A 25061-nucleotide genomic window follows, 5' to 3' on the forward strand; every position below is an offset into this window, starting at 1 on the left:
ACATAATTTTGAGGCTGGCTGGCTGATGCCATTTTGAATTTCACATACCAAGGTGTTACTGTAGTGGTAGAGGTAGGGGCATGAAGAACTATGCAGGTATCTATTTGTAAAGCTGGTGTTTAAAACAATTTAGAATGTGCTGATCCATTGGAAAGATTTGTTGTTCAAGGACCTAACCCACAAATGGTGGTGTTTTTGTGAAAGAATACATAATAAGCTTCTTTAAATAACAGTAAGAATTATTAATTTAAGAACTGCATATTGAATTCTTTGCTCTGCCCTTTTTCCTTAGGTGTGGTATTTTTGTTTGGCAAAGTTTGGATTGAATCCGCAAATACCTATGTCAGCTGTTGTGTGACAGTGAAAAATATTGAGAGAACTGTTTATCTACTGCCACGTGAAACGGTAAGTATATCTTTTAAACATGTCAGCAATAAGTACTTTTCATTCTGCTTATGGCAGGTTTTGAGTTCTAGTAGTGTGTTTATGGGAACTGTTGAAGCCAGTGTTGTCTGATGTAGGTGGTAAAGTTACGTACAATGTATACACGGTGTGAGATGCAGAGTAGAGTGTTGCTGCTTCCCCCCCCAGCCCTAACTAACAGCTGCAGACAAATTGTTACCTTTAGACTTACTGCTTAGGAAATAAAGTTGTCTTGAAGTGTTATTGGAAAACTTGGTACTTTTTAAACACACTGTTTCAAATAATATTTCTTAAATTTGGGTTTTCTTGGCTGATTGCGTTGTAGTTTTCCTTTAAAGAAGAGATACATGATTCATAATAGCAAAGCAAAATTCAACTTATTGGTGATGTCTGATGGCTTTTTTTGTTAATTTGTAAAACCTGACTTCTGTTTTTGAGGAAATGGACCTATCCAGTGGGAGAGAGACGGAGACTCCTGTAACTATAATGAGTGTTTTCAAGGAATTTAACGACCGCATTTCACCAAAGTATAAGATCATGAAGTTCAAATCCAAGGTTTGTCTACAAGCATCCTATTTGGTTATTTTCTGTTGTTTTGGTTTGTAAGGTGGGAAGTCTGTTGAAACACCGTCCAGTGGGGGAGGTTGTGCTGAAACGCAAATATATAACTCCAGAGATGTGTACGTGTACTTGCTTGTAAAAGCCATCCCAGTGTCTTCCCAAATATTCATACTCTTTTAAGAACAGTAAATCTGCAACATGATTGCTCCACCGGAAGATTAAACATACTACTTTTGAAAATACTTATTCATTAGCTTCTTTGGGTTGAATGTCAGACTGTCTGTCTTGCTTGCTGAGCTGTTTTTGAGAATACAGAACAGAAGTTCTGATACCTAAAGCCCTGGGTATCAGTTCATGGTGTCAAAGTTTAAAATGAAAGATTGTGTTGTCCAGCAGATAGGTCAGTACATGGGATTAGACCATCTTTGCATTTGACCAGGTGTTGTATTGAACCTTATCTCTTGGCATGGCTCATCCTTCTTCTTAGCCTTGCAGATGTATCTGTTTAGAAAGCGTGCTGTTCAGAGCATGGGTTGTCATAGTGCACGTATACAGGAGGTAACAAGTTGTGAGAATTGTCATCCAGTCTTGAAACTTAAGCTGTCCTGGGCTTACAGTTGTGGGCAATAGTCTTACAGTGTTATTTTGCTGTGTTCTGCTTGCTCAACAAATCCTTAAAAGAACACTGGAAAAACAGAATGTTCCTATAATGGAAAATTTGCACATATAGTAATATAATGCTTGTCATAAGGCTGCAGGAAAAGAGCTGGTATCGCTCGTACTGTGTATTAGTATATGGACTGAATTAATTTGCTAGTGTGAGGAAGCTTTCTTGTTCATTTACATAGAGCATTTGTCTTTTGGCGGGGGGCAGAGGTGGGGAGTTTGTGCGGGGGAAGGTAGCTAACATGCAAGTTAGAGGAAACAATTTGTTCTAAGTGAAGTACTCAAACATTTTTGTTTCATGAAGTAACATGTTTTCTGTTTCTTGAAGTTTGTTGTAATTACTGGGTGGTATGGCATTACTTGGAACTTTTTACAGGTTGGCAATCTTGTGATTTTGCAGGATTCGTTTGAGTAGTTGATCAGGAAATGGAATGGCAAGTAAAAATGCAGGAAGAATGGAATTTAACAATATGTACATGAGGGAAAATAAAAACACGTTCATACGGTAATTCAGATTGGAAAGACCCTCAGGAGGTCATCTAATCCAAAGCTAGAGTACTTCAGAAAGTTTTTGTTAAAATGAAAATGTGAGCAGTGTTTCTCAAATGGCAAATTCATGCAAGACATGACATCTTTTCATCAACGTGTAGCTTAGTGTATTACTTAGATCATTCAGGGAAAACACATGTGTCGTTAGTACTTTGTAAAACTTTTTTTTTTTCCCCCCGCATCTTATATTCTCTCTCAAAACTCTGATGCAAATTGAGCTTTTTCGGTTTTCTCAGTGTCATTTCTCTTGTATAGTTGATGGTAACTTAGTCATTACATAGGAGGATCAGAAAGGAACGCATTTAACGATAGAAAACAAGTTTGCGGTAGCTCACTGTTCAAAGACCCTTTCAGGAATGATGGAGGAAACTCAGGGCAAATCAATTCTTCATTAAAAGAGAGGATACAAACCCTTGTACTCCACAAATGGAAGGAGGGGGAAAGGCCCTTGAAAATAACAGGTCTACTAACAGAGGTTAGGAAACCTCCACCTGTTCTGTGGTGTGCTAAGGAAGAATAATATGAGTGAGGTAATGGAGTAATATAGCGTAACCTTCAAAGATGGCTTTTAAAAATCAGGGTAAACCGTATGCAGGAAGTATTTGAACTGTTATTTCTGATGTTAGTTCAAAGCTTATGAAATTTTTAATGAGTTTACACAAAGCTTGGGGTGAAAAACCTAACTGTGTCTCTGGACACAGGACTACAGTGCATCTGAGGTCCTTGGGTGTAACATGAGAGTGATCGCTAGCAGGAATAGGGAGGTAGTAGCACTAAAGTACTGTTCAGATCTTACCTAGAATATTGTAACACTTGATCACCCTGATGAGGAAGGATTAACTCAAGCACCAACAGGTACATTAGACAGTAATTAGAAGGATGAGACAAAAGAAGAGTCAGTTATACCAGAGATAACTATGAAAGAGCTTTAATTTTTTTAGCTTTTTTAGTAAAGTGAAGAATAATGGTAAGACCTTTTTGCTCTCTAAAAACATTAAAGGGGGATGAGCAGCAAGAAAGCTATTTAACAGTTTTAGCAAAAGAACAATTTTTTTTAAGTTCTAATTCATGAATAAATTAGGGAGGAGAGTTGGGGTGCAGAGAAACTCTGGAATAACCTAACAGAATTGTTTCTGAACAGTAAGAATTCAAATTCTGTTTTGAATTCATCAGACTTTTCAGTGAATTTTACTACCATGGTAAAAGGCTATCCAGCTTTATTTGCTGGCATAATTTTCTGCTGATTTTGATAGTTACTGCCTCCTGGAAGGGTTCAATGAGTACTGGAGCTAGCAGGGGCGTATGGCACTAGTAATGTGGGGGATAAGAGAAAAAATAGGATTGGAGAGCAGGGCTGTTGGTGGGGTCTTTGGAGGGTTATTCAAGGAAAGTGTTAGAGTAACTCAGCTATTCCGGCTTAACACAAAATTGACTGTGAACAAGTGGCACCAAATCTGGCCAGGCTTAACCTCTGTGCAGCACGGGGTCCTTTTGCTGCCTACAAAATAATTGTGGAAGTAGTGGGCTTGTCCCATTACTGCACCCTCCTTTTCTTTTGTTCCTCTCTGAGAGACCTCAATTTGCCTGGTTATAAATCTGATTAATCTATTTTTCATAAAGAGTCGTCATCTTTCTTTTCATTACAGTCATACCACCAGAGATACTAGGTTGTTATACAGCCCTTGCATCTGTGTTTCCATAGGGCTATGCGGGGCTTTTGGATTGAAATGGTGGTGGCACTCAGCTGAGTGAATGCTCCAAAAAAGTCATCATGCCATTGTGACTGTATGTGGTTAAGAGCTAATATGCTTTAGAACTCTCCTGCCATGTGATGTGCAGCCTGTGTTCCACTACTGCGTTGTTAAGGGTTGGTGTGTTGAAAGATTTATTTTTTTTTTTTTTTTTTTTTTTAAAGGCTATTGGCAATATTGCTCAGCTGAGTAGAGCACTTGTGAGCAGTGCATTCAGAGCAACATGAAGTCTCAGTTTTGGCATAGTACTGTGAAACTGAGAAACTGTTATTCTTCCGTCATTACCTGGAAATCAGAAAGGTTACTCCCATACCTGCCATGCACCCAAAGTTCTCTTGTTCAGAATACCCAGTTTTGTGATGATGCACAGAGAGCCAGTATTTATACACTGAGACAAGTTGTTCTCTGCGTGTGTGTGTGTGCATCTTGGCCTTGCCAGCACCAAACTTTGTCCCTGCAAACAGATACACTTAAGCCATATCATTTCCTCCTGCACCTGCTGCTAATTGTAGCTTCAATGGGTTGCACTGCTGCCAAGTTAGCAAGTCTTCACAAATCAATTTGAAAGCAGCCTTACTCCACTTAGGAACTTAGCAGCTAATCACTACTGCTCATTTCTGCTCTCTGAAGGGCCACTTGAAGGGCAGATTACTCTGCAGCAAAGCATTCATTCACTGCAGTTATGACCAGACGCTTGTGTAATTGAGCTGAGCTCTGTGGAATAACGCAGATGAATCACTGCAGCATACTATTTTTACACTATGTTCAGCTTGCGTTTGCAACAAGAACTTGTTTGAAGCCTGAGAGGGTTTTTTTTAAACTAAAAAAAAGAAGGGGGTGTGGGGGGGGAAGCAGTAATAATGTGCTAAAAGCCGTGCATCACCATCTGTTACGTTACAGCTATGATGCGCTGCTCGTGTGAGGTGCTGCTTTGGCTCAACAGTTCAGATCTATATTTGCATGCTAATTTGTGATGCTGTTCTGACTTCATAGTGGTGCTGTTGTGCCAAGTTATATTACTCTTTTCTGCTTCCATGTAGCTGCTGATGCCATAGTTGTTTCTGGGTTTGCCACCTTATTTATAGCAGAGGGTCCTCTTCTCGCCTCCCCATGCTTTGCAGCCTTAAAACTGCAGTGCTACAAGAAGTAGCAAGCTTAACTGCTCATTGTAGTGCTCCAAGGGAGCTATTGCTGATGCTGTTAATTTAAGGAAAACCCCCAAACCAACCACCCAATTCCAGGACCGAATAACTTCATATTTACATAACTGTGCATGTATTTTGTTTATTTGTAATTTTTATTCCAATTTATGGTGACTTTGTTTTTATTATGCTGACTCTATGTATAAAATGCTGAACTTAGTGTGCTGTCCAGTGAAAATATGCTTTTAAATTTAAGGGGCCCCTAGGAATTCTTGTAGTAAGAGTCATGTTCTATTGCCATAGCTAGGGCTTAATATAATAACAATAATATATAACAGTGGTGCAGATGGTTTGTGACTTATTACAGGGTAGAGCATAGCATTTCAGCAGGTCCCATAGCGTTGTGGCACAGGATATTGTAATTATTTGGAAAACGAAGATAGTTATTCTTAGAAACTGACAAGCTGTGCATGTTGTGGAAAATCATTACTGTTCCTGAAGAAAGCAGAAGTGATACTTAACTTTCAGTAAAGTTGTACTGAACTTGAGACTGCTTTAGCTGTCTTTGTTAGAGATACGTAAACAAACTTGACTACTTTCTAGTAAAACCCAAGTCACTCGAAATGAAAAATACAATACTGTCGTAGAAACGATTCTGTTTTAAGCATGTAATAAAGTAAACAGCTGGCAGGTGGTTGGGAAATCAGCTCTCTTGGGTGCCTCTCTGAAGTGCCAGTACACTAAAGCATGCAGTATATAAGGAGGAGCTGTGCAGTTACAGAGCTATGGTCTCATTGGGATCATGGACACATGGTGGGATAGGACCTGGTTAAGGACAGGCTGGGATGACAAGGAGGGAGAGTCCGTTTTACGTGTCAGAGCAATGGGAGTGCATGTAGCCCTGCCTAAGGATGGGCAAAGAGCTGGTCAAGAGCTTATGGATCAGGATTAGAGGGCAGACCAATGAAGGTGACATCATGGTGGAAAAAGGAAAGCCAAAGCCCACCTGGAGTTGAATCTGGTGAGGGAGGCAAAGAGCAGTAGGAAAGGCTTCTACAGGTACAGGAGGACTAGGGGAAAATGTAGGCCTGCTGCTCAAAGGGACAGGGGATGTAGTGACAACGGGCATGGAAAAGGCCAAGATACAAAATGTCCTCTTCACTTTGGTCTTTACTGCTAAGTCCACCTTCAGCAATCTCTGACCCCAAGAGACTAGAAGAAAAGAAGGCTTGTCCTTGCTGGAGGAGGATCAGGTTAGGGAACATTTAAACAAATTTGACAGACACAGATGCATGAGGCCTGATGGGATGCACCCATAAGTGCAGGGGGAGCTGGCCAATGTTGTTGCGAGGCCACACTTGATTGTTTTTAAAAGGTCATGTTGATCACAGGAGGTTCCTGTGGACTGGTAGAAAGCAAATGTCAAAAATACCCTCAAGATGGGCAAGGAGGTGGAAGTTCCAGGGAACTGGAGGCTGGCCAGCCTCACCTCAAGCCCTCAGAAAAGACAATGGAGCAACTAATTGCGAAAAGAACTGTTTCCCAGATGCACAAAGCACAGGAAGGTGCTTGGGAGTGTTTGGTGTGGATTTCCAAAGGGGAAATCACGCTTCACCAAGATGGGAGCCTTCTGTGAAGAGACAACTGGCTTGATGGACAAGGGGAGAGCAGTGGCTCTTGTTTATCTCTACTTCAGTAAGGCTTTCAACGCTGTCTCCTGTAGCATCCTCAAAGACAACCTGATGAAGTGTGGGCTAGGTGAGTGGACAGCAAGATGGACTGAAAACCAGTTGCACTGCTGGGCTCAAAGTGTTGTGATCAGTGGCCCAAAGTCCAGGTGGAGGCCAGTCCCTAGCGGTGTACCCCAGGGGCAGATACTGGGACCAGTCCTGTTTAGTGTCTGCATTAAGGACTTGGATGATGGCGCAGAGCACACACTCAGCAAGTCTGCAGACAGTAGGAAAACCAGGAGGAGTGGCTGACATACTAGGTGAAGGTGCTGCCATTCAAAGGAACCTTGACAGGCTGGAGATCTCTCGGGGCCTACGGGAATCTTACCAAGTTCAACGCAGGGAAATAACAGGTCCTGCACCAGGGGAGGAATAACCCCATGGACTCTGGGACTGAACAGCTGGAAAGCAGCTTTGCAGAAAGACCTGGTCATCCTGGTAGACACTGAGATGACCACGAGCCAACAATGTACCCTGGCGGCAAAGGCAGCCACGAACACCCTGGGCTGCCTGAGGCCGAGAATTGCCAGCAGGTTCCAGGGAGGTGGTCCTTTCCCTGGGTGAGCCCTGGTGAGACAGATGTGGAGTGCTGCGTTCAGCTGAGCTCCCTGCTATGAGAAAGATGTGGACATACTGGGGCAAGCCCAGCACAGGCCCACAAAGATCAGTACAGGGCCTGGAGCGTCTGTCATGTGGGGAGAGGCTGGGAGAGCTGGGACTGCTCAGCCTGGAGAGGAGAAGATAAGGGATTGGTGGTGCCAATCTTATCATTGTGTATAAACATCTGATGGGCAGGAGTAAAGATGACTCTGGCAGACTCTTCTCATTGGTGCTCAATGGAGTATAAGAGCAATAGGTGCCATTTGAAACACATGAAATTTATCATAACAAACACTTTTTTACTGTGAGGGAGGTCAGACACTGGCACGGGTTGCCCAGAGAGGCTATGGAGTCTCCATGCTTGGGGATATTCAAAACCTAAGTGGAGAGGGCCCTGAGCAACCTGCTCAAGTTGACCCAGCTATGAGCAGGCGGCTGAACCACGCAATCTCTGGAGACACCTTTCCATCTCGGCCATTTTGTGATTTTTTTGGTGGTTTGCAGCCACCCATTCTCAGGAGTATGTCTGAAGCCTGTGAATTTACAGAATGTTTCTGACTTTCGTTAGCTATTAAGCTTGTATGTTTTTTGTTTTTTAATGATTAGTATACTTGTAAGTCAATTCTGTAGAATCACTTCATGTTAAGAAAACCTAAAGAGATTAAATACAGATACTAAAACATTCTTGCTATCATTAGATGGTTATAATGAGTTGCAGAACTGGTAGTATGTGATCAAGCCCGTGACATTTGAGATATATGTTTTGACTGGCCTTTATGTCATTAGATTTCGTATTGGACAGAATGAATATTCAGTTGGGAGATATTGAAAAACAGAATATCTTTGTTTTCTGTAGAAAGTGGAAAAATACTATGCTTTTGAGATCCCAGATGTTCCAGCAAAATCTGAGTATTTAGAAGTTAAATATTCGGTAAGTATAATTAATCTTATGAAAGACCTGCTTTCCTTCCTAATTTTTTTTTTTGTAAAATCATAAAAATTTGCAGGATTTGATCTTCAGTAGCTAATGGCTGTACCTCTGTTACAGTATGTAGTTAGTTGCTCATTGTCTTGTAATTAAAAAAAAGGTTAACACCTAAGCTTGTGACTTTTTTTGTTAACATTTGTAAGTTGGTTAGTCCTTGACAAAAACAGTTCAGTATGAGCTAACCTACGACATAGTGATTTGTTAGCGTTAGCTCTGTTTGTGTAAATAAAGCATGAGGGGGAAAAAACCTAACTACTGCATTCCTCCCACCTTCTCCCCCAATTGTAGTTTGCTTATTGATTTACAACAATTTATATTTCCAGTTATCCTGCTTTATTTTTTATCACCTTACCACTGAGTCAGCTAAGCGGCCAAACAACCCTTTAGCTCTATTGGATCAGAGCCTGAAGTAATGCAAAATGTTTTAAGTTACCTGCTACCGTGGAATGTTTTGTTGAATCCATGTTCAGAATATAGCTGATATCTCTGTTTATGTGGCTCTTGCAAATAGCAGCTGGGTGAGAAGAGCTGTAGAACTGAGCAGCAAAGATGGAAGAAAATTCCCATGAGAACATCGGTAGCTGTTCTTCATTAGAAAAAATACTTGGGATTGGTTTCAAATGTAAGAAACTCAGCAGTCTTGAACCTATTAGGTCAGTTGCTGAGATAACGCCTTTAAACCGTTTTTTAATACTAGTTCTGGATGCAAAAGCAGCATCCCGTAGAGATGCTATCTCAAATTTTTCTTTAGCTATGCAGAAACAGATTATCCAATCTTTATATGACAGACAAGATTAAAGCTGTAACTATCTAATTAAGTTTACAACATGAGCAGTTTCTGTGTTAAAATGGTCATTGAACGTTGTTGTAGTCTTGGCTGATGATAATATTTCTGTCTTATATCCAGTATGGATGAAGAACTTTTGCTTCAGTGCGTTTTACATTACTGTCCTGATTTTGTTAGGCACCTATTCAAGTCCAGTCAATAGTGTAATTTCTTTGTTACTTTAAGGTATTATGGGTTAAGGCTTTGCTTGTGGGAAGTTACAGTGTGGTTTTGTTAAGGTGCTGTCTGAATATAGAGTGTTGACCTTGAAGACTTCTGTAGGGTGAAATGACTCACTGCTTTCTGTTAATTGTTAGGCTGAATGCCCTCGTCTTCCCCAGGATCTGAAAGGACAAACGTTTTCACATGTATTTGGAACTAACACCTCTAGCCTGGAACTTCTCTTGATAAGTAGGAAGATCAAAGGACCATGCTGGCTGGAAATAAAAAATCCACGTATGTTGGTTTGCATGTGAAATAACTTGGTTGCTGGAAAAATACACATAATTATATATTGGGGGGAGGAGAGGGAATTTAAATTGCACTGATAAATTATCATTTTGTAAATTAACCTTGCAATTTATCTGTGTAATTTTCGTTATCTAGTACAAATTATAACTTATTCTTCCTTTTTTGAGTGAAAGCTCTATCTAAAGTTGTACGCTCTACAGATGAGATTATAACTTTGAATGGCAGTGAAAGGGAACTATGCAGTGCCTAGCAGCTACTCTTTGGTGCATACCCTAAAGCCACCTCTACTGAGCTGAATTTAGTTTCTTGGAAATTTATTCCTCTTTCTGCTCTTGATAACTTAAGATTTGTGGGTTTTCTGCAAATGTATGTTTTTTGTTTTTTTTTTTTTTGAACAAACTGCTGCTAGATGGCTTTTTTTTGTTTCTGTTAGGTTTTTTTCTGGCACTTAGACAACTTTGTTGTGCAGAGCTTTTTTAGTTTGAAATTCTTTCTACCTCATGAGTGGCATGCATGACTTACAGGTGGTGATGCTGCCTTATTTTGGCTTGGTTAGAGCCCTTTGTTCCACATGTGCTGCATATTCCCAAGAACGTAGGAAAGTTGATCATACTGGACAAAAGCAAAATCTACTAGTGCAATCTCCTTGGGGCGCTTCGAATGTAGAATTGGCAGTATGAACGCTGACACCAGGAGGATTCTCTTCTTCAGCACCTCTCTCAGTCACTTGCAAAGCTGATACCAGTAAGGATTTTGAGCTGGAATAGACAAGAGAAATCCCTGACTGCCAAAAGACAGATTAGCTGTGATCGGTTTTCCACCAGACATTGGCAAGCGTCAGTGTACTTTCTGGCACTGATTTTAAAGGCCTAAGAGTGGTTTTTCATCTGCACTCTTGGCCCAAGAATTGACCTTGTATTTCTTTGGTGTTTTCTTTCGTCAAGAAAGAGACTAGAGCTGTTTTGTTCCTCATGTCCAGTGTGACAAATGTTATGGCAATGATAACCAACCATTCAGGCAGTATTCCATTTTACTTAATGCTGATGTGCGTTATCTCCACCTAGAAGTATCTTGCCTGAGCTCAGATACTGATTCCACGCCAGACTTCAATGGTAATCTAAGGCAGCTCTTTTTTTCCCACTCCCACATCTCTGTGACAGCCTTCAGGTTCCAGCGAGAGTCTGTATGTTGATATTAGAATTGCTCATTTCAAAACTCTGGCATGCCCACTCTGTTGAAAACTGTCTGTTAAGCTGACTAGTTATATTTATGCAATTTTCTATAGTCATTGCAGTGGATTTTGTGCTCCAAAGCAGGGTGGTTGTGTGTGTCGGGGGGGTTTTGGTCTTGGGTTTTTTTGTGTGTTTGGGGTTTGGGTTGTTTTGGTTTTTTTAGGGTGCATGTGTCTAGTGTGTGTCAGAAGGTTCTTGCTTTCTAATGTAGCTTCCCTTCCTCACTTCCAATAGAGGATCTTAGAGATAAGAAGTATACCTGGAAGATATAGAATAAGCAAGTCTCAAACCATTTCCTCAGAATTCTACAACTTCTTCAAAAACTGTCATAGCAGCAGTCTCCAAATTTGTTGGGTTGCACACTGCTGTCAGCAAAAAATTGAGCATGGAACTCAAATATATAGATATTTATTTATAAATTATATACATGTACTACTGTACTAATATATTGGGTACATTATAAAATAAACACAAAAATAGAAATTAGAAAAGGATGAAGTATGTGAAATAGACACTTTTTAAAGTGCTTATCTATTAATGGTACAAAAAATATTTTCTTCCCACACCCCAGTGGATTGTCTTATGCACCCCCTGAGGTGCACGCACCCCACTTTGGAGACCACTGCTCTATAGAGTGCTAATTGAAGCTCTGGGTGTTAAGATATTTGAGATCAAAGAAAAAAGTTATTAAGCAATTGATTGCCCATTTTCCTTTGGAGAGATCATCAGTGTTTATAAATGAAGATATTTTAATCATTTACCTGTTTGCGTTTAGAGCAAGGCTAATAAGAGAAGGTAAACTATGTGGGTTTCCAGAGAGAGGCCAAATAATTTTGCAGGGAGTAAGATAAATAGGTCTACCAACAGCTGTCTTCAAAAGGTCACTCCATCAGAAATGTAACCCCTGGTTCTTATGATGTGTAGTGAGTTAACTCATCAGTGTCTTGTGAACGATCACTTTTTTTTAAAGCGAGTGAAGAATTACAGACCAAAAAATCCTCAAATTATAATGGGTGGTGAACGTGACTTTTTTTTTTTTTTTCCCCTCCACCTATACAATTTTTTAGCTCTTGAACACTTGATGTTTAAACAGCTTTCTGTGGTGCCTCTTACATTTTAGGATAGTGTATACTACTAGAGTAGGATGAACTCTCTTATGGCATCCCCCATCTCCTTATTTCCATAGTCATGTTTCTGAAGAACTATATCTAAATGAATTTATTATCTGGTGCATTTCAGTCAGTCATATGTTCTTGTTCTCATTCAATCAAAATTCTTTTGATTAGCACTCTGGCTGCCTTTTCTGTAGCATTTGAGAAATTTCTTTCGTTTCAGTTGTATCAATTTTTATGAAGCCTTCTCCCTTTGGACTGACTACAAGATTAGATGCTAAGAGGTGGTATATTAATTTAGGTGGAGTTTTGCTTATTTAGCTTATACCTTTCTCTGATATGACTCTGTATAAAGCTGCCCAAAGTAGTTTTCTTTTTTTGCATTACACATTTTCCTGGACTTGATACAGATCTTACCTCTCCTCTTTGGTGTTAAAGAGCCCCTGGTGTTACCAGGCTTCTGACCAGGGAGTCGGGGCCCAGGGAGTTACCAAAAATTGGGCAGGATTAGTCTGGATCTTGGACTATCCCACAAGGGCAAAACATTAAAAGGATGTGCTCTGTGCAACTGTGCCATTAGAGAAGCCTTACCTGTGGCTCCCAGAATGGCGAAGGTGGTTCATCTTGTTTCCTCAGAGCCTTCAAATCAATCGGTCAGCTGGTGTAAGGTGGAGGCTGTGGCCATGAAGCCTGGCTTGGTGAATGTGGTTAAAGATCTTTCTCCTCCTCCTCCTCCTCTCGTGATCATGTCCCTCAGTATGAAGACCACTCAGAACCCAAAGACTCACCAGAATGAGGTAAGTAATCTGCTGTCATTTTGGTTTGGTTTCGTTCTTTGGCATATACTAAAAATTTTCTGAGGGATGGAAGGATTTCATCTGATAAAACGTGTCTAAATGGATTTACCGTTGAATAAACTTTCTGTGCTGCAGGCTTTTCAAATAAATTTTTACTGGGGTCTCACCAGCGTGAGAACTGTGGGTTCAGGGGGGCTGTTCGGTGAGAATATTTGCTGTGACAGTGGATCCTATGTATTTTTTCAAGCTTTCTGGTTTGTCTTTTGTGCATAATAGTTATGAAAGACACTGTCCCGAAACAGCTGTGAATGGATTTTTTTTTTTTTTTTTTTTTTTTTTGGTAGAGCTAGTCATAGGTTCTAGGTAACATGACCGAGTTTTTCTGCAGATAAAACACATTTTGAAATAGAATGAGAATTTGGTCTAAATCTTATAGCACCTACTATTCTGCTGTGAGAACTTTCCTTTTCTCAGGAAGGAGGAGAGACGTAGGTGGCCGCTCTCAGTTGTGGACTGCAGACCTGAATGTGTAGTTAGGCACGTTTATCTGTGTTTTTTTTAATGTAAGTCTCCCCAGCTTAGGAAGATATTTAATATTCACTAATAGGATAGAATAGTTGTTTCTGGCTAATTGAATTGAAGAAAAATTAGGCTGGTGAATTTTTCAAGCAGAATTAGTGCTGTTGGTGAAGTGAAATTTTTTGGGGAGGAGTATGGAAAATTCCTGGTTTCTAGCCAATGTAATAAGACATATGCAAGGTACCAACAGGACTCTGCTTGCCAAGGCGTTCCTAAAGCCTTGCTTTGTCTTCTGTTGGGTTTTCGTGACTGGTGTCTGGGGAGCCAGGACACCCTGCCAGCAAAGCAAGCAGAAGCATCAGTAAAACTAATAGGTTCTAAACTCTAAAACCTCTTAGCTTCTCGGCAGTCTTGACTGCTTGCTCAGGGGCAGCCCTTTCAGAGGCAGGGCTTCTCTACGTGTCCTGCTGTGCTCACTTCTCCCCTGCAGTTCATAGTGAATCCTTTAAATTGTGAGGTCTTCAGATTCAGAACAGAATTTGTTAAAAGCAAAGTTTTCCAAAATGAATTTTGTTCCTCTCAAATTTCTAAGATAATCATTTAGGAGTAAGTTCTACTTTGTTTTACTTGAGATCAATTGATAACTTTTCTTCTTTTTAACTGTTTATAGTTAGAATTAATTTTCAAAATGACATGAAACAAGAGAAAAAGAGATGAGGAAACTTAAAAAAATGATAAAAGGAGGGAAGAAATGGGTATTGATAGTAGTCATGTTTGTGAAGTTGTTCTTTATCTTCTTGGTATAGGTTGTGGCTGTTGCAGCTCTGATTCATCAGAAATTTCCTTTGGATAAGGCTCCACCTCAGCCTCCTTTTCAGACACACTTCTGTGGTATGTACTTTTGAATAGTTTATGAGTAGAAAAATAATTCCTTTGGAGTTTTTCTTTTGTTGTTGTGTTTTATGGTTTTTGTTTTGTTTTACTTTGTTCTGTCACTCCAGCAATGATGGCTTAGAACAGGTAAGTGACAAAGTTTCAACTCCCAGGCAGACTTTTCTCCCTATTTTTAACTTCACTGGTTACTGACTTTTTTTATTGAAGACTTGATTGAAAAAATCTTAGTTTCAGATGATGCAAAGTAACCCTGCTCTATCCAGTTTCCTATAATTTTTATTAGTTTTACTTCATCATGTGTTCTCTTTGATTACTTTCTTCACCCATTAATTTAGACCATTTATTTACTGTCATGTAGTTATTTTTCACTTCTTCTGAACAGAATTCAAAAAGTAAACACCACATGTATTTACATGCAAGTTTTCCTAGGGAAAAAAAATCTCTTGCAGCAGTGTCATTGTAGTATGATCAGCTAAACCTTGAGGTTCAGACTCCAGTCGGATAAGAAGAGTGTTGAATGCTTATGAGAGGGAGTTCTTTGGAAGCTGTGGACCATAGTTTTAAGCTCCAGTGATAATCTGAAATCTGACTGATTAAAATTGTTCAATACTTCACTAATTACTTGGTTATCTTAAAGGCAAGTATTCACATAAGGTTAGCTTTTTAGAATTAGAGTTTTCCTTAACTCTCTTTGTTGTGGATGGATGCTTACGGGGAAAGTACAGTTGAGAACTTGTATGTAAGAACAAACAAAATTTCTTTTGCAGTTGTTTCCAAACCGAATGATTGCATTTTTCCTTATGACTTCAAAGAAGCTGTTAAAAAGAAGGTAATTTCATTTTGTTGCCCTTCTGATTGCAGTACCTTTTAAAATATGAACCTCGTGTTGCTTTGGGTAAGTTGTGTAAAAGAAATATTAAAAGGAATAGCATGATTATTTCATTAGTTTTCCACTCTGCAAACCTAAATCCAGGTATTTATTGTGTGTTGCTTGTGAAAACAGAGGCGTGTGGTGTGTGTGATTCAGTACTGCTGCTAGTTGTGCTCACAGACGGAGTGTTAGACAAGAGCATTGGAAAGGTTTTGCAAAGAGGCTGAAATTGCGATTCGTTTTCATTATACCTGGCTTTGTACTCCTAGTAAACTGGGAGAATTTGTTTCTTCTTTCCTTGGAGAGCAAAGTCTGTCAAAATTTAGAGGACATCCTTTCTAAAGGGCACTGGGAGAGCTGACAGAATAATAAAGTAACCTATTTTTGTTTTTCCTCTGTTTCTGTGTGATCTTAAGCCTGTGAGTGAAGGATGCACATGGAGCATTTTCCTGGTGTGCTTGATTCTTAGGAGGCTCTTAAAATATCACTAGACACCTGCATACAAAAGCAAAATGGAAAAAAGCCTCGGAGAAAAGCTTTCTATGTCTATGGGAGTGAGAACAAAAAGCCTTGAATTACAGAAGGAAAGGGAGAACTCTGTGGTGCTTTATTATTGTCTTGTAACTAGTAGGGGAGAGAAGATGTTTCCATTTTAAACTTACTGAGTCGTTGAAATCAGGTGCTCTCTTGCTCCCTTTAGAATGCTAAAATAGAAATTGCTGCAACAGAGAGAACACTGCTGGCATTCTTCCTTGCGAAGATTCACAAAATTGACCCAGATGTTGTTGTGGTGAGTAGTTCTGAGACTTTGAGAGTTAAATTGAAGCATACTGTCAGTTGGTCAGCTTTGTTCTTTTTCTTTTGTCTCCTTATAGGTTTTTTTAATGTTTATCTTAGACTGCCTTATGAATTGAATTTGCTTATAAGACAGCAGGCACACTTTGATACAAAGACAATACAGAATTTTCCCTGACAGCATTTTATACATCCTATTATTCTCCGTAGTATCTGAAATAGGCAGTATTTCTGTAGTACCTGAAACAAGTTGGGTTTTTTTTTTTCTTTACTCAGAAACACAAAACACAACAAAGAAACCCTTGGGATTTCTAGAAAAACGGGAACTCTTGGTAAACTTAAGAGTCTGTTTCAGTTCAGATGCTCATATAATTTGTGTCACCATTTAGATTGTGTTTATGCTGTGAATCAAAATGATAACCTATACAAATCCATGGGATCTGAGCAAGGTTTTGTAATAAGCGTTCTTACATTTTCTACTATACTGGCAGCTGAGGATTTATTATAATTACTCATTTTCTTTTTTTGTTATGTTTAGTTAATATACAGTCCTGACTTTCATTTAATGAAATTTGAAATTTTGAAGTTGTTTATAAATCTGAGGTTGGTTATATACGACTTACTCTTCTTCTGTAGGTAAATATAAATAATTAAGTGGCGGGAATAGGATGAAATGAGCAATTGGATTCCTGGTGTTTTCAGCTTACTGTGGCTGGTATCCAGTATTTGCCCTGTGAGCTGGGCTTCCTGGTGGTTATGGGAAGGAATCAGGGGAAACACTGCAGCCAATGGTTTTAAATTGAAGATTCCAGTGTGGCAGCTCTGATCCTAAAACCAATTGAGCCATGGTAGTGCAGTTTAATTTGCACTTGGTTTAATCAGCGCTATATCAATATAGGTAGGACCCCTCTACTATGACTGTAATGCTGCTGCTGATTTTAAGGAGCTTCTTCTATAGCACAGTATTGCACTACATAGATGTGCCTGGTGTGGTGAACCTGCAGTTCCTGGTGACTGACTGGTCCACGTAGGCTCATGTTCCTCAGGGTAGCATTTTGCTTTCAGCTGAGGTTACAGACCAGTGTTGTCAATATCCTTAGCATTGTTTAAACTTTGCAGGAATTACTGGAGTACTTTGATATGTAAGTATTGGTTGCAATGTCTTCCTCCAGGTTTAACATCTATACTTGTTGTAGTATCAAAGGAAAAAAATGACACAATATTGAGACTTTCATGGATGGTGAGAAAAGGAATTACTCATAGCTAAGTTTATATGCTGTATAAAGAATGTTGCTTTTTTTTTTCTAGAAAGCTTTAAATCCTAATCTCTGTTATCAAAGCATAAAGCTGAATTGTGTGTGCTATGAGCCAGTTATAGAGCTGATTTTGGTATTCTGCTGAACAGCATTGTTAGTGTTAAGTCTAATGAGTACTGTTGATGAACGTTCCCTTAGAAAGTGCTTTCTATGAGAGAGATAATGCCATCAATTAGTTGGAAAAAACCACAAAGGGCAAAGGAATACTGAGTGTGTGAAAGTAAGTCTTTCCATTTGCATTTGTTGTAACCTTTTTTTGTTGTTTTTTCTGCTTCAAGGGTCACAATATTTATGGATTTGATCTGGAAGTGCTGCTTCAAAGAATTAATGTGTGCAAAGTCCCTCACTGGTCCAAGATAGGTCGACTGAGGAGGTCCAATATGCCAAAGCTTGGGGTAATAAGATTGCTCAAGTCTTTTAAGCCCCTTTATGTCGCATGTGATTAAAAATGAATTAATTTTGCTGAGGAATTGTAAATGTGACACTGATGTATTTTGACTGTTGGTCATGCTGAATTTCGTGTGTCCCAGATCAGAAATGATGAGTGTTTGTATGACTTTTATTACAGTAATAAGCTGAACTAATTTTCGAGTTAGGCTAATTTAGTTTACATATCTCAACTAGATGATGGTAATGACATTAATTGCAATAGTCTTTACTGTAACAGTCTTTGTCTGCTATAACTGCAAAATGAGAAAATGTAATTTGGATTGATTGGTGAATCATCCCATAGAGAGCTGCTGAGTTAATAATTCTGTAGTTCTTTATACATATTTGTTCAGAGGACAATGTGTGAGGCTTGGAGTATTGAAGTGCTGAACGTGGCCGTGTTCTTGCCTCTTCCCGTCCTTCCTAGAGACCAAGATGAGTATTTGTGTGTGGTTTGTTCTGTGACTTTTTTGTCATGCTGTTAGTACAAAAAATATCCTCAGAGGAAAAACAAAATCCACACCCATGTTCTTGTTCGGACTATTCTAATTATTAAAGGAAAAAAAAAAGTGCATAACACTTTAGGAGTTAAGATCTAACTAGTAATGAGAGTTAAGTATCTGCTTCTTAATATCTACGCATACTGAAAGATACTGTAGATTCCTTTAGGGCATAATTATAAAGCTTGAGTATTAGCGGTATTTAGTAGAGTATTTAGAGTATTTAGTGATCAGCTGACTTGACTGAGTCATATAAGCATATACTTTGGGTAGATATTCTTTGTTTACGTGTTTAATTTAGTTTGTTTTTTTCTTTCCTTGTGTGATATGGTTAAGGGTCGAGGAGGGTTTGCTGAAAGGAATGCTGCCTGTGGTCGAATGATCTGTGATGTAGAAATTTCTGCAAAAGAATTAATTCGTTGCAAAAGTTACCATTTGACTGAACTGGTCCATCAGATTTTGAAAACAGAGAGGATAACAATTCTGCCCGAGGAAATTCAAAATATGTACAGGTATGTTGCTGATTCATGTTTTAATCCTTCACTGGAAAGTAGAGGAGCTACTTTCCTGCTATACAGCTTCTTGCTTGCTTATTCGATTTGTCATGGAGGTGCTGACTTAGCATATTGGTATTTGAAAAGTAAAATATTCACAGTATTTTATAATGTTGCAAGCTACTCGTGAGTCATGGCTTATTATGTGCAAAGCAAATTGATTTGTGAGAGTATTGGTTTAGATATACTAAAAGGATATGCAAGCTTGAGTTTCGGGGTTTTATTTCAATTAAAAGAGCTTACTATATAATTCAACACTGGTGTGCTACAGATACTGTGTGTTCCATATGGCATATAGGTCTAAACTACTACAGAGTACAGAGGAGGCTGATTTTACTTTACTAGGCCATCCCCCTTCTTTTCTCAGTGATTCTCCTCGCTTAATGTTCATGCTCGAAAACACCTGGACAGATGCCAAGTTCATTCTCCAGATCATGTGTGAGCTGAATGTTCTGCCACTGGCGCTTCAAATAACAAACATCTCTGGGAATGTCATGGTACATCTTTTCTTACTTCCTCACAGCCCCACCTTGTCCCACAAAAATAGTTCCATGTTTTCTGTGTTTGATTTGCTAGTTTTAATTTGTAAACACTAATGGAGAATATAAGATGCTGTAAATTATTTGCTGTGATGAGTGTGAGAGTTTGACGATCTAGTCAAGTAATAATGTAAAACTTCCATAGAAAGATCACATTTGAGTTTTGTGCATGATGATAATACAAAATAATAGTAATGCTAGGTGAGCTTATAAATAGCTGAAGGACGTTGCTTAGTCTATTTTTAGAATCACGAATCATAGAATGGTTTGGGTTGGAAGGGACGTTAAAGACCATCTAGTTCCAGCCCCCCCGCATGGGCAGGGACACCTTCCACCAGACCAGGTTGCTCAAAGCCCCATCCAGCCTGGCCTTGAACACTGCCAGGGAGGGGGCAGCCACAGCTTCTCTGGGCAGCCTGTGACAGTGCCTCACCACCCTCATGGTGAAGAATTTCTTCCTAATATCTAATCTAAGTCTTCCCTCTTTCAGTTTGAAACTATCACCCCTCGTCCTATCACCACACCCCCTGATCAAGAGTCCCTCCCCACCTTTCCTGCAGGCCCCCTTTAAGCCCTGGAAGGCCGCTGTAAGGTCTCCCCGGAGCCTTCTCTTCTCCAGGCTGAACAACCCCAACCCTCAGCCTGTCCTCACAGGGGAGGGTGCTCCAGCCCCCTGGTCATCTCTGTGGCCCTCCTCTGGACCTGCTTGAGCAGGTCCACGTCTCTTTTGTGCTGGATGCAGCACTCCAGGTGGGGTCTCACCAGAGTGGACCAGAGGGGCAGAATCACCTCCCTCAACCTGCTGGCCATGCTCCTTTTGATTTAGCCCAGGATGTGATTCTGGGCTGCGAGCACACATTGCTGGCTCATACTCAGTTTTTCATCCACCAGCACCCCAAGTCCTTCTCCGCAGGACTGCTCTCCATCCGCTCATCTCCCAGCCCGTATCTGTGCTTGGGAATGCCCCAGCCCAGGTGCACGACCTTGCGCTTGGCCTTGTTGAACTTTATGAATTTTACGTGGGCCCAAATCTCCAGCCTGTCAAGGTCCCTCTGGATGTCCCTCTTTGTATGTCACTGTTTTCTGTGCTCTGCTTTGAATTCTTTTTTTTTGCCTCTCTCTATAGTCAAGGACAATGATGGGTGGACGATCTGAACGTAATGAGTTCTTGCTCCTTCATGCATTTCATGAAAAAGACTACATCGTGCCAGACAAACAAGTTTTTAAAAAGCCTCCGCAGAAGCTGGTGGGTTCACTTTTTCTATTTCCAAGAATCCTTTATTAAAAAGAAAAAAAAAATTCTTTTATCTTTTGCGTATTACTGTTCTGTGAAAGCACAGAAAACCCAAACATAGCCAATTTTAGTTATAACTTAATGTTACAGCTTATGCTTCATTTAAAATTCTTTTTTGTTTAGTTGATAATGGAGAAGTGTATGGCTTAAAGGGACGGTGTAACACCTTTTCCACTGTATCACAGATCTGTGGAAACTCCATTGCTCTTTTAGTTTAAAATTGAAATAAGTGAAGTACTTGGCTATGTAGGGAAATAGTAAAGAAGAAAATAGTCTGTGTTTCTTAATAGATGCACATTTGCTGTACAGTTATTTTGCTGATGACAGTGCTTCAAGTGTAATTTATATCAGTAACAGTGTATTTATTTGTTTTGTTAAAGCCCATCCATTGTATTTCCAAAACCTATGTTTTAATTGGGCAGTAATACTTCTGGGTCATGAGTTGACTTTAGCTAGTGTTGACTTTTACAGCCATTCAGAAAATGCGTACTAGTGCTATGTTGAATGATGACAATTCCTTAAGATCTTTGTAATCTCTCGTTAGCAGTTTGTTCCTATAGGAGTTGTTTTGAATGCTGTTTTGACATGTGGAGAGCTTTAATAAGGATCGTGATGAAAACACTGTGTTTTGCATGTGTTTTAAAAGGAACTCTGTGCACTGGCTCCCAATTTCATACTTGATTTGCCAAAAATAACTCCTCCAACAGTATAGAAATCTTGGAGACTAGATAATGACTTTTTTAAATGCCAAATGTAGGTGGATGAAGATGAAGATTTTGAAGATCAGAATAAATCAAAGATAGGGAAAAAGAAAGCAGCATATGCTGGGGGCTTAGTCTTGGATCCCAAAGTCGGTAAGACGTGGTAATTTCCTTTCTTCTATGAAGTTAAGAGACAGGTAGGTTACATTAATGCAGATAGATTGCCATGAGTGCCGTTGATGTATCTTGTGGGAGTTCAGTTTGGTGGTTTGGCGGGGGTGGGGGAGTCGTTGCATACAAGAAAAGTCCCAACGATGTTTGTGGAATTACTTATTATTGGGACCTTTTTTCCTTAGCTTTTTATGAGAAGATTATGGTCTTGTGAGGAATTAAGACTTTGTATCTGTGTATAATTTTCTAATGGACACGTAAGTTTTCTTTCAGTTTCTCCTCTATGTGGGGAAAACTGTACGAGTGTCCTATAGTAACACAGAAGCTATCTGTTCAACTCTGGTGAGTTAATGGGGTTGGATCGTTCCACTTCTGACAGCTTTCTCTAACGGATAGTGGTGCATTTCAACAGCTACTTTAAGGGAAGTGTGGCACAATGTGTTACTGTCATGTAAATATTAATTGTGGAGTTGGATTAAGTCCTTAGGGAGACTGAGTAATTATGACTTTTGTTTTAAACTCTGTTTTAGGTTTTTATGACAAGTTTATTTTGCTTCTCGACTTCAACAGCTTGTACCCATCAATTATCCAGGAGTTTAACATCTGCTTTACCACTGTGCAGCGACTGTCGTCAGAAGCACAAAAAAGGGCAGAGGTTTGTGTGCTTTGAATAGTGACTTAAGTTACACTGTCTTAACTGTGAATCAGCTTTTTAAGAAACTGTTCTTCTTCACTGTTTAACGTTTTGTGGTTGTTGGCTTTTTTTCCCTTCCCAGACTTAGAAAAAGTGATTCTTGTTTAAAGATGCATCATTGTAAGTTTTGGTTTGGGACTTTTTGAATATTGTATGTCTGTCATCTTTCTTTCAGTAATACTCTTACAGAATCTTGGTAAGTTCTCTCCCATCTAAATAAAATCTTGGTATGCTCATGGAGCAAGATTTCTAGTGAAGCTCTGTTGGCCCTTTTCAGCCCCAGGTCCTTCTAGTAATTTCTGAGCCCGTTGATCCTAACTTGGTAGAGGCTTCCTAAAATGAAGTTGCCACAGAATTCATGCAAACATACCTGATTGAGGGAGGCACAAGTCTCATGCTTCTGCTTGGGGGAAAGAATGCAATATGAGCTGAACCCTTATTAGACATCAGGAAAACTGTGTGTGTGCCTTGGGCGGTTGTGTCAGGGAGTGATACTGTGACTGTCTCAGCTGTGGGACCAGCTTCACGGAAATTTATACAGTATTAAACTGGTGAAAAACCTGCTGAAGGGGTAGTTAGTTCCATGTAATGTTTCCTCAGCAGCTATGTGGGCTATGGCTTATCTGTGGCTGCTTATTCTTCTTTCCTCAGCTGTGCTGGCACAGTTGTTGTTGGAGCTGTGCTGTAAACTGCAGCAATGAGCTGGTCAGGTCTAAAGGTTAAACCTGGGGCTTTTATTTTTAACTGGTATCAGCTCACAGGTTGGAATTAGTGTGTTGTGCCTAAGTAGTTATGGGATATAGTCCCGTAACAACTAAAATACTAGTACCATAGCAGAAACAAGGAAAAAAGTATGTGTAACTCTATCAGTAAGTTCCTCCAAACTCTCTGTGGATTTACCTTGCTTTCTTAAGCGTGCTACAAACTGCAACAGCTCATTTTGATTTCTATCATGGTATGATACTTAATCAGGTTTCGGTGTCATTTCTTGTTATGGTTCTTTCCAGACTGCTTTACTAAACTTGCCAACCTCGTAGTGTCTCTATTGCCCTCTGTGTATTTCTGTCTCTTTGATTGTGCTTGAAATTTCCATTTTTGCTGAGCAACCATTTCTTAGGTTTTGCTACCAAGAAGAAAGTGCGCTTTCTGTTAGGTAGTTGTTTTGCTATGATCAAGAGTTGCTTGGGGAGGAGTTTTCATTCTGTTGTTGCTGTCAATTTCTCTTTTGTCAGTTATCTTACTCAAAGTATCAGTTCGACAGCGCACGTGCTCCGTTTTATAGTTCTGAACACCAAAAATACTTACGCGATAATAAAAAAAGGGTGTGCGTGTATGTGTCTGCTTTTCTTTGTATTTTTATATCCACCTATGTATACTAAGAGTGAAGGTGTGTTTAATTTATCTGGATTTATATATATACACACATATATTTTTATATGTATATAAAATTAACATATAAAAATACTACAAAAATATTACATTTTATATATATATAAAAATATATGTACAATACACACACATATATTAAAAAGAAGTCTTACTGCTCCAAGTCCATGTCTCTTGGGTTTCTCCCAGGCAGAGACAGGCTTAGTCCCTTAGTCCCCAGCAGTGACTTAGTATTAAATACCACAAAAAAGCCTCTTGTGCTGCTTGTTCTAAACTGTGCTTTGGGTGCTTTGCAGGAGTAGATGCAAGCTGTGTGGGGATTTTTCCCCAAGCTTTTCACTTAACACATTAAAATCTAATGTTCAAAAAAATGGTAAGCAGTGGTGATCATTTGACAGGTCGAAGAAGAGGAAGAAATTCCAGAGCTTCCGGACCCGTCTCTGGAAATGGGAGTTTTGCCTAAAGAAATCAGGAAACTGGTGGAGAGAAGGCGCCAAGTTAAGCAGTTAATGAAACAGCCAGATTTAAATCCTGACCTTTATTTACAGGTGTGTTTTATAGAACTCCTTTGATTTTTCCACCCATTCCCCTCAAGTGCCCTGATCAGCCTTGCAGAATAGGGATGATTAGTAGTGAGCAGTGATTGTAATGTGCTTTACTTTTAGCCCATCATTGCTGCAGAGTATATAAAAAGCTGTGAATGTAATTGTGAACATTAAGTTCTGTTCTCTGTTGGCTATGGTTGTATCATTTTTGCTGGTTATGTTTCTTTTCAGTATGATATCAGACAGAAAGCTTTGAAACTCACTGCTAACAGTATGTATGGCTGTCTGGGATTCTCCTACAGCAGATTCTATGCTAAGCCTTTGGCTGCTTTGGTGACGCACAAAGGGAGAGAGGTAAGTCATCAAACAGGTTATACACATATATAAAAAGGGTGAATTTAAGCCACCTACTTTTTTGTTGAGTGGGAGAATGGTCTTGTTTTCAAACCTGCTTTTGGTTTCGGAACTGTAGTTTTTATCTTTCTTGTACTGCAGAAGTTAAGAAAAAAAGGAAACTGCTAGGTAGAAAATAATCAGATAAACGTCTCAAAAAAGTGTGACAAGTTGAAGCTCTAGCTAAAGCCTTAGTTTGAATTGAACTGCTTAGTTTCAATGGACCAGATGATGGTGACAAAAAAATCAAGGCTGCTTTCACATTTTCCATGATTTTGCAGTTCTGCTTGGTGGGTTAGTCTTTGATTCCATGGTATGCTTCAGGTTTGGATGAGCTTGTCTTTGGCCAGTCTGTCCTGTGCCCTGGTATGTTGAGTTCCTGAAACCCTGAAATTTGTGACAAGGCTAATTAATCACACAGTGACAATGGATTAGTATCAGGGCCTTATTTTCAGAAACTGTTTGTTCCTTAAAATGAAGCTTTGCTTTAGCCTCAAGAGGGCCAGATTTTATTTGAAGAGTTGCTCTTAACTTACAGGCAAAACTACTCTTGCTGTTGATTAGGGTGGCAGCTGAATGCAAACCACATCCATTTGGTCCCAGTGGGAAAAA

At 39.5% G+C, this 25061-nt stretch overlaps 1 protein-coding gene and 1 non-coding gene across 2 annotated transcripts in view; both read left to right on the plus strand.

The window, feature by feature from the left end:
• The window catches only part of POLA1 (DNA polymerase alpha 1, catalytic subunit), a 204000-nt gene that overhangs the window by 13074 nt on the left and 165865 nt on the right, over positions 1–25061 (plus strand). The window contains exons 11-26 of the mRNA XM_086468624.1: positions 293–405; positions 862–978; positions 8279–8353; positions 9554–9692; positions 12688–12848; positions 14174–14258; positions 15029–15090; positions 15833–15922; positions 17522–17638; positions 18509–18684; positions 19094–19223; positions 20392–20511; positions 21317–21413; positions 21962–22086; positions 23910–24059; positions 24288–24410. Of these exons, the coding sequence (XP_086324750.1) occupies positions 293–405; positions 862–978; positions 8279–8353; positions 9554–9692; positions 12688–12848; positions 14174–14258; positions 15029–15090; positions 15833–15922; positions 17522–17638; positions 18509–18684; positions 19094–19223; positions 20392–20511; positions 21317–21413; positions 21962–22086; positions 23910–24059; positions 24288–24410 (1880 nt within the window). The remainder of the gene's footprint in view (positions 1–292; positions 406–861; positions 979–8278; positions 8354–9553; positions 9693–12687; positions 12849–14173; positions 14259–15028; positions 15091–15832; positions 15923–17521; positions 17639–18508; positions 18685–19093; positions 19224–20391; positions 20512–21316; positions 21414–21961; positions 22087–23909; positions 24060–24287; positions 24411–25061) is intronic.
• LOC147416253 (small Cajal body-specific RNA 24) lies at positions 21682–21812 on the plus strand. Its single transcript, XR_015184245.1, has one exon.

This window comes from Leptosomus discolor, chromosome 1 (genome assembly GCF_034619465.1).
Source record: "Leptosomus discolor isolate bLepDis1 chromosome 1, bLepDis1.hap2, whole genome shotgun sequence".
NCBI lineage: Eukaryota > Metazoa > Chordata > Aves > Leptosomiformes > Leptosomidae > Leptosomus > Leptosomus discolor.